Source organism: Tauraco erythrolophus, chromosome 17 (genome assembly GCF_009769465.1).
Source record: "Tauraco erythrolophus isolate bTauEry1 chromosome 17, bTauEry1.pri, whole genome shotgun sequence".
NCBI lineage: Eukaryota > Metazoa > Chordata > Aves > Musophagiformes > Musophagidae > Tauraco > Tauraco erythrolophus.
The window spans coordinates 8,856,583-8,866,080 of record NC_141481.1 but is presented as its reverse complement, the minus strand read 5'-3'; the positions used below and the strand labels follow the sequence as shown (position 1 = coordinate 8,866,080).

Here is a 9,498-nt window from a genome sequence, read left to right as displayed (position 1 = left end):
CCCAGGACCGTTAAGAGCAGTCATCTTTGGAGGGAATGAGGGCAGGGAGGGAAGTAGTATTGGAAGTGATCCATGGGGAAAACTTGTTCTGCTTACCACTATGGCAACAGGCATTCAGTTAGTTTTAGCATTAGTATCACTGATGTCCCCGGTTATTTAAGCAGGTGATCAAAAAATACAGAAAAGCAGCTTTATTTCTTGTTCCAAATATTACATGCACTTTCAAAAATTAAAACTCTTTTATTTAAACATCTCAATAGCATCTTGTCAGTTTGGAGGCAGCAAAGAATAACAGACATTTTGAAAAGCATTTACAAAAATACATTGCACAAAGTCCTATCTTGCTTTTTAAAAAATAAGTTAGTGTTATGCAAAATAATCCCACCCTGGCTACCTAATTTCAATTTATACGGGATAATTCTAATTTTAAATACGTAACCTATCGTATGAAAACACCTGTACATGTGTAACCCAGCTCCTCTGGGTAGGCCATAGGTTCTGTCTCTGGCTCAAGTAAGAAGGAAAGTTCTTCCCATGGAGACTTGTTTTTAAACATTCGAGGACTGTTGTGCAACATACATTAGCTCTGTTCAGAAAACCAGTCAGCAGTTTCACGCGTTAACAGTTCGTACGCAACTATAAAATGCACTGTAACAGCAAGATAAGAGTTCTGCACACAAGTACATTTTAGGAATCTTTTCTGAAAAGGATCTTCAGAACTCCGAAGGGGCGGCCATAAGCAGGTTCATCTCATTCCACGTGGAAATGTTGCTGCTGAAAGCATGACATGGCTCCAACATTCTCCTACCCGACCAAGGTTTCTGGGGATGACCGAAAGAACGCCCGTGTATTCCGGCACTGAGCACAAGTCCCTCTTGTGGAAGTGAAGTAGCGAGGTTTACTCCAGTTGTGTTCTCTGCATACCGCATTCTCACAGTACAACGTTTTCCAAGTGTAACAATGAACCAACCTACAGAACTCTTGTCCCAGAGATCACTTCTGACAAATTAAGACTGTTTAATTGTTGTATATTAATGTTTACTAAGCAATTTAGCAGGCCTATCAGCTTCGATCCAGTTAGTACATCAAGGCTGATTTCGAATTAACACTAAAGAACAACAAACCAGCCAAGTTGCCGTAATAAAAACCCTTAAAATCACTTCAGTTAGAGTTATCCCTGACTTTTAGAGCAACTCGTGGCCACAAATTACAGTAAAGCATTCTCAGTCGCTGGTGTTTAAACAAGTTTTGGTTGTGTTAACTTTCCCTGACAGCAATATCTATTATATTCAACATGTATCAAAGAAGCCCTTTTGGATCAACCAAAAAGGTCAAAACCAAGGGTCAATTGAAGGACACCTTTAGCCAGCATCAGCGTTTAAAATGTACCACAGTTTCTGGCTTATGGTGCCAAGCTAACAAAAGTATGCAGTTAAGTCCTGGATTTAAAAAACAAAAACAGATTCCTAGTTGCAGAAAGCGTGGTTTATTCTTTTAAAAAACCCTATACATTCATTTGTAATAAAATAGGTGTCCCCTGTTTGCCAACTGGGCTTCAAGAACCAGAGTAGTTTGCATGCATTATTTCTCCCAGCATGGACACAAAAATATAAAGGTAACTGGCAATTACAAGCTGAGCATTAGAGCAAATAAAAATTATTTTTTTGTACAGTTCTGCTGACAGTCTTCTGCCTTTACCAGAGGATCAATAGTTTTGCAGTATGCATCTTGCATCCTCATTCTTTAAAGATTCCAGTGTTCTAGGCTTTCCGGTATATACAGATTGAGAACAAAATGTACAACGACAAAAACAACCCGAGCTGTAGTGTAGGAGATTATTCGGCAGGTTTCCCGTGCACTCTGAACCGATAAAGGCATGTATATTTTGCATGTCCCCAGTTAGAAAAAATTTTCAGTTCCACTATTTGGAATGCGTTTTCACTTTTCTCCTGGAGAAGGAAAAAGCAAACACACAAACCAGAGTTAGGTTTCTGGTGTAAACAGGTGCAACTGAAGTTGCTTTCTTAGATTACTGCAACTACCAACTTCTCAAGGTTGTTAATAAAACTTTCTGCCACTTTCAGAGCCTTCCTCGCCTCACACTAGTCACACCTCAAATCTTATCATCCAGACTTACCATTACTGGAAACATCTGCAGTGGTTCTCCTTCCTGATCATAGACATACTGTCCCAGAAGCTTACCGCTTTCTTGATATTCATCATCTAGACCCTGTAACAAGAAGATAAAGATTTTTGCTTCTGTCAAATTTGAGATAAACCAAAGCCAGAAGCATGCTTATGTAATTGAGTATCAACAGACAGACAGCACTCAGAAACATATCAAGGCAGAATCAGGATATTTCCCATGTAACTTAATGCTTGTTCAGGCATAGCTCTGTATGTCGAGTTTCCTGTGCTGCACACAGTTGTGCTACAGTTCTCTGTTTTCCCTTAATTTCCATGGCAAAGCCACTATCGCAGTGTACAGCATGTACTGCTCAGGGCCAACACCAATGAGAAACCACCGAGGATATAAACAAGATGGCAGTCGAGATTCAGATGCTTGCAGATGACTGCTTAAGCATTTCAAACAACTAGACAAAGTTCTCAGGTATCACAACTATTCTGACATAGCCTGTGGTCTTCTGTTCCGCAGTCATGCCTACGCTACTGCAGTGCTAGTTAAAATCCATTTAAACAAAGATTTAAGGCACATCATAGATAACGTGGAGAGCCAAAATTGTGGCCAGGGTGGGGGGCAGGAGTGGAGGAAGGATGGAACAATTAACATGTCTGAAAGAACTATACCAAACTAAAACCCATCATCTCCCTCCAAAAATGTTTACTACTACATAAAGCAAGAGAAAAGAAACAACTCCCTCAAAATTACTTGTAACACTTCTTATTCCTAATCTCAAAGCTCATAAAAAATACAAGCAATTTTAAGAGCAATGACAGAAACAGTTTCTCTTCTTAGCTGTCCTCCCTTAAGCCGTTATTTTCCGAGACATGTAACAAACATCAGCTTCAGTTCAGAGACAGACTTACATATACTGAGAAGTTCCTAGGAGCACTGGTGATATTTCCGTTTGGTGAAAGTGCTTTTGGTATGTGCTCCACTGTAAAGGCAGTTGGATAGATCTTCATTGAGAGTTTAACTACAAGATACCCCTGTGATCCTCCGAAAGCCCAGCAGTTTCCTGGATACATGTCCGGCTAGACAGGAGGAAGGGAGAGAGAACAGTATGGGACAACAACAAAAAAACAATCACAAGCATTTTGTAATGATTTCTTTGCAATAAAGAGCTGTAATGAATTCTGAATTATTAGGGACAGTCTTAGACAGTAAGTGGTAGGTTATAATCTATTTGGTAGAACTCTTCAGGAAGGCAGCACATGCACCTGAACAACCAGCAGTGTTTTGAAGACCCAGCTTGAGATTACTGCTCAACAGGAACCCTCCCAGTGCTCACACCTTGCAGAAATCCAACGCACCACCCAAGTCTTCTCTAATTTTGCTAGAGCAGGACTTAAGCAGTGCCCAGGAACTACCAGAAGTCTCGCACTCTTGGGAGCATAGTTCCATGTATCCGTGCCCCTCAATATCTTACGGACAGAAACATCCAGCTCCCAAAACCCAATCCAAATCACCCAACGCAAGAAAACATTGCTGAACTTGGTTCCTCAGCCTTTAATTACCTGAATCACCACTCTAGGGGACTGAGAGAAGTACCACAGAGGAATTCCGAAGAGGCTAATTAATGCTGTTTTGGTCTCGTAGGTTTCTGAACAGCGAGTACTCAGAATGCTGCCACCTCAAAAAAGATACATCAGGTGAGCAAAAATAATTACTCATTTCTTCCTGAAGACTTTCAAGGCAGAGATTTGTACATAAAACTTCATGAATGTACCAGTTATTTTCCTCAGAAAAAAAATAATTAAAGGTATTGTTGAAGTCTAATAATTTTCTGGAGACACAATGCTTCTGTCAGGTACAATGTTATTTTCAGACCATGTTAAAGGTTTTTCATTTAAGAGGGCTGAAATACACATATTTTCTCTACAGAGTTCAATGGTGTGAACACCCCACGCAAACAGATCTGTGATTCTCCATTATCCAGTTGTAACCACCCTTGGAAGAACTACTCTATCCCCATCCATGCGTGTCTAACCCTGTAAACAACATGCACGGATTGCAGTAGTCTGATGATTAGGCAGCACACAAGGATGCTCTACTAACCTTTAGTTTTCATTTAAAATCTTTAGTAAATACTATAAGCAACATGCATAGTAAAAACTGTGTTTCCTCTATTATTTACCTCCAGATTCCAAGGCGAAATCCACCATACCAGTCTTGTCTTGAGAGTAGAGTTTCAGTGCATTGTTTACAATAATCTGTGCTTGCTACAGGTGTACAAATAGAAGGGGAGAATGGGAAGATTTTAATAATATCAACTGATAAAATAATTGATGTATACACATCTGTATATATACATGTATATAAGCATCTTTGAGATGCTGCACTCCATCACAAGTCTTCGAAGGCCTCTGTCAAGACAGAGGCCATTTTCAATGCATTGTTGTCTGGCTTAAAATTTGAACTCGTACTGTGTCTTGATTGGTGTCTTCTTCAGAAGTTGCATTCCTTCCCTCACCTTTCCAAGACCCTGAGCTACCTTTCTTTGGTATACTTGTTTTTTGGGAGTTCTTCAATTTTCAAGATAGCATACTTTGGAAAAACACAAACATTCACAACAGGCAACAAGCAATGCTATAAGAATATACTCATATATAAGAATACAAGCATTTTCTGTAGTTTCTCCCCATTTCAATTAATGTTCCCAACATCCCTTGAAGTCATTAACATTTATATTGACAGTCATGCTCCACAAAATGCTGATAAAAGGACTCTACAGTTTTAGCTGAACTTTTGAGAGCTTAAATTCACTTACCGCTTCTGTGATTCCAGAAATCCCTGCATTGGCCACAGCATTTGTTACTACTTCAGGTGTTAGTTTTTCGTTTGTAATGGACATATGGAGAGTTATATTCTTGAGGATCTGCAACTCTAGATCCTGCAGCAGAGTCTGCAGATCACTTTTGCTCACATAATTGGATGTAAGCCATTGGAGAAGCGATTCAGGAAAGTCTTCTTGTTGATCACCAAAAAGCATTAGCTTGACCGATTCTTTGACCTGGGCATCTACCTAATAGAAGTCATTAACAATTGTAATAGAAATTATTAGTCTTTATAAACCATTAAGTAATACTATATATATATAAAATATATGTATCAGGCACATGTGAAATCAATACATACCTTCAGTACTACACAGAAGTCTAGCTTTCACGTGTGTTTTAACTACATTGACTTACACTGAAATAACAGACCAGTCAGGTGTGCTGAAGAACACAGGGAAATCTGGATGCTTCATTGGTTTGGTGAAAAAGACACTTAAAGCCCTAGAAAACTGCAGTTTACGTTAGGGGTCCAATGCTTCAGAATAAAAAAAAGTTGGCTGCAACAGTTCCAAGAAGGCACCGTGGCAAGTCCTAAGGGGAGCAGTGTACTTGCTGGGCCTAGTTAAGCGAGTTGCTTAATCACTCACAGTATGCTTCGATGCCACACACAACAGCTGCATCGCATTTGAGCGTTATCACAAGACGGTCTTCTAGTCGAAGTTGGTAATCCCATACCAATACTTACTCCTGTATTTTGTTGGCTACATTCTAGTCAGATCTTGTGAGAGATTTCAAGAATTTCAGCCTGATTTTTTTTAAAACAACTCTCAGATCACAAGTGTAACTTGCTTTTACACAAGTTTCTTTTCCATATTTCCTTGCATTAGACAAAAATACACCAGTAAGAACAGCAAAGTACTGTATACAGAACTGCTACTGCATCGTATCTTAAATACAAAAACCCTGCCACTGTAGAAAACAAGCCATAAACTCTTGTCTAATAAAATGTTACACACAAATGGAAAAAATTTACAGTGCAACTACATAAAACACTACCGTTCTTTAAGGTGGATACTACCCCCACATTACTTATTGCAGTGCGTTTCAAGAAAGTTAGGGAACAAAATCAAGTAGTACCAAGTTTTACTGAAACAGTTACAGAACTTACTTTCTCATGAATGACATCTATTTTCTCACAACTTGTCTTCACGCTTTCCCCAGCTAACAGCTCCGATTTCATCTGAGACAACTCTAGTTCTAGCTTTTTAACTTTGGACAAAAGTTGATTATGTTCGCCATCATCTCTGACAAAAACAAGGAGTCAATAATTAGGAAAGAGTAGTTTGAACCATTCTAAACTCCAAAAGGTTGAGAACGTATTTGTCTAATACAAAGTGCTTTCCTAGTTCAGTTATTCACCATGACAGACACTGTGAGCTTGCAGTTCCTTGAAGATGTTATTTAAGGCATACTCAGGATTAATATATTCGAAGCAAAGCATTCTGAAGTTGTGAACAAATCCAGCAGGGATGACTTGAGAACATCACCAGGCTGACAAGTTATTAAGTCAAACACATATAGATTTTTTGGAATTTAAGGTTTCTGGCAAACCAGTCAAACTGTTTTGCACGAGTGTGCCACTGGTTACAGTGAATTTCAGGTTACCTTACTTAAGCTAGAAAAACTTCAGAGGCAGGAGGTCAAGCTGAGCTTAAGTAGCAGGTCACATAAAACCAATACAGATCAGTGTATGCTATGAAAAAAAGATCAGCCATCATTCTAAAGCCATTCTGCATTTAGATCTAATTTAAACAACAATTCAGCAAATACGTGTTTCTTTTCCTCTTCCCAGTGGAGAAACTGCTTAATGAAGTGCTGCAGTTTTATCCTGGTATTACACAATACATGAGTGGAAAGTAGCATAGCTGATGAACCAAAACCAGAGATGAATTGATACAATGCAAGAATTTAAACCTAAAGCCTATCAAAAGCAGTTACTGTATACTTCACTGAACAATTTGAGGAAAAATTCTAATGCATTTATAAGAGGATGAGAAGTCATTATATAGAGGAGGAGAATGAGTGAACAGCTTTATTTAGTAAAAAATGTAGTTGTAGAACTGCTCACACACTGGAAGTGGGCCTTGTGTCTACTGTAAGACAGAAGTACTCTCGCTGACAACACAAACTCTTGAGGTCAGTTAACTGACACAATGGAAGGACTGTTGTATTTCAAAGAACATGTATAATCACCATCAGCATTGGGACTGAAAAAGCAAAACATATTTGCAAAGTGTTCATTGTTTTTGCTTTGTTACCTCATTGTTTTTGCTTTGGCTGTGTCAAGCTCCTTCTGGATGTCCTAAAAAATATAAAAGTTAGTTTTAACATATACAAGGAAACACAAATGACAGAAAGAGAATAAAGAATATTAAACGAAAATGACACATTTTACCACCACCTATATATGACTTTGTCCTCACACTTACGTTTATGCCCCTGTATAACAAGATTTTATTCCAAATAGAACCCACCTCATTGGTCAAGTGAATAATTTTTCATCTTTGGACTGAAACTCTCCAAGAAAGGGGAGTAAGAACACAAACAAGTTTTGAGACATGAACAACTGTAATAGCTAGAGTAAAGCAAACTGGGGTTTGGGATAGCCAACAAAAAAAACCCCTTAAGTCTGTTTTATCAACGGGTCGCAATTACAGCAAGTTAGCAAAGCTAACTTTCAATACCTTGGATTCAGCAGAGAGTTTTCCAAGAAGGTCTTCCAGTGTCTGGATGCGCAACTCATGTTTTTGATGTAAAGCCAGGAAGTCAGTCTTAAAAAAAAAAAACAGGGAAGAAAAAAGTGGTGTATTTTCTTTCTGATTACAAATAGCATCACTGAGATTTTCTACAAAGCATAATTTTTATTTCCTTCTGTGTTTAAGTGACTCATCTGCAGGTAGTGAGAAATTACAGAATCTGTAATAAATATAAAAGCCTGATTCAGCAGTAGCAGGGGTTATATACAGGGAAGTTTATCACAAAACCCTTTCTTTGCCAGTAGTCCTTCCTATAGTCTTCTTTCTCTGTATGAAAACAGGATAAATCCAGCTGCTTTTCAGCAGTATAAGGTTCTACTTTAGGCCACCTATCTGGAATTAATTCTTTGTCAGCAATAACAAAGGAGAAGCAAACGCCAATGATCGCTCCCTGACATTTACTACCTATCAGAATACTTTGATCAATCAGAAAGCATCAATAACTGACTATCTTACCTTTTCCTCCAGTTTCATATCTTTAAGATGTTGAGCCATCACATTTTTTATTAGCTTCAAAGTTTCACTTTTGTCGCTCATCTGGGCAACCTGATCTTGAAGATTACGGAGCAGAAGCATCACTTTGCTATACCCTTCATCATGGCGATGGCATCTGTCAGACACGAAGGCCATTTGCTTTTCCAGCTCACTTATACGCTCAGAATCAAAGATATGTATGGTATCCTAAGGTATAAAAATTATTATTTTTAAATATATAAAATTCAAGACATTAATTTATGTTACCTTTGTGTGTCTAGTAATTATTGCAAAATATTGAAGACATGGAAGTTAAGAAATCTTAAAAGACACACAAGTTCTTGCCTGACTGTTCTGCCTCACCTTTGGAGGTTGCACAGGGTGAAAAGAATCAGCCTGTGGTTCAGGAACATGAATAGTGTCATCTATTCTCTGTATTCCATCAATTCTTGTCCAGTTCAGTGATGGTAATAATGAAATGAAGCCATCAAACCCCCAGAACCTTATACCTAGATCAGAAACAAGAAGCAAAATGGATGTTCAAGAGACTTCTCCCTTAAGACTACTTATATCTACAAACTGTCATCTTACTCAAGGATACAGCTACCTTAAGTTTGCAAGGAAGACATCACACAGTGGACACTACCCCAGTCTAAATCAAAATCAGCATGAGCCAGCTTTAAAACTGTTAAGTCAAGCCTACTCAAGAATATCAGGAACATCCTTCAGTACCACTCTCACAGTTGTATGGCAGGCAGCTTGCACTTATATATTGTGACATATCCTTGATCTCATACTACTGCCTCCTTGGGACTTGGATCTCATTTATTAAGACAGGCCATGCTCACTGAAAGCAGATGTAAATAGTGCTTTTTATCTTTCCTTACACTCTACTTACTACATGCCACATTGCATAATACTTAATAAAAGTTGGAGGAAACTTAGGCTTCCATGGAAACAATCTAGCATTTCACGAAGATTACACTTATTTTTGCAATATCTCAGTGAGAAGTAGCAGCATTTTCTACACAGGGTAACTTCTTCCTTTCTTATCCTCCCTAGTACAGAGGATTTTGAATCCTCACTGTAAGTCTGTGAGAAGCTTCATCATCTGCTCAAAGTAGCTACAAGATTTTTAGGACACAAAGACATGAAACTGCTTTTCAGAAATGGGCCAGCATTTTCAGTAAATATTTTAAACTGAGTTTGTTTATTTCAAAGTAGACAGCTGGCCTGGAATATTGCC

General features: G+C 38.4%; 1 protein-coding gene across 11 annotated transcripts in view; it reads right to left on the bottom strand.

The window, feature by feature from the left end:
• Positions 1-176: 176 nt before the first annotated feature.
• Positions 177-9,498, bottom strand: part of SUN1 (Sad1 and UNC84 domain containing 1) — a 35,188-nt gene continuing 25,866 nt past the window's right edge. For all 11 annotated transcript variants that reach the window (XM_086622579.1, XM_086622586.1, XM_086622587.1 and 8 more), the window contains 11 exons: positions 8,616-8,761; positions 8,235-8,459; positions 7,707-7,793; positions 7,281-7,324; positions 6,131-6,266; positions 4,953-5,207; positions 4,320-4,404; positions 3,700-3,815; positions 3,049-3,216; positions 2,138-2,230; positions 177-1,949 (listed from right to left, as the gene is read on the bottom strand). In XM_086622579.1, coding sequence (XP_086478705.1) covers positions 1,836-1,949; positions 2,138-2,230; positions 3,049-3,216; positions 3,700-3,815; positions 4,320-4,404; positions 4,953-5,207; positions 6,131-6,266; positions 7,281-7,324; positions 7,707-7,793; positions 8,235-8,459; positions 8,616-8,761 — 1,469 coding nt within the window. In that variant the 3' untranslated portion in view covers positions 177-1,835. The remainder of the gene's footprint in view (positions 1,950-2,137; positions 2,231-3,048; positions 3,217-3,699; positions 3,816-4,319; positions 4,405-4,952; positions 5,208-6,130; positions 6,267-7,280; positions 7,325-7,706; positions 7,794-8,234; positions 8,460-8,615; positions 8,762-9,498) is intronic.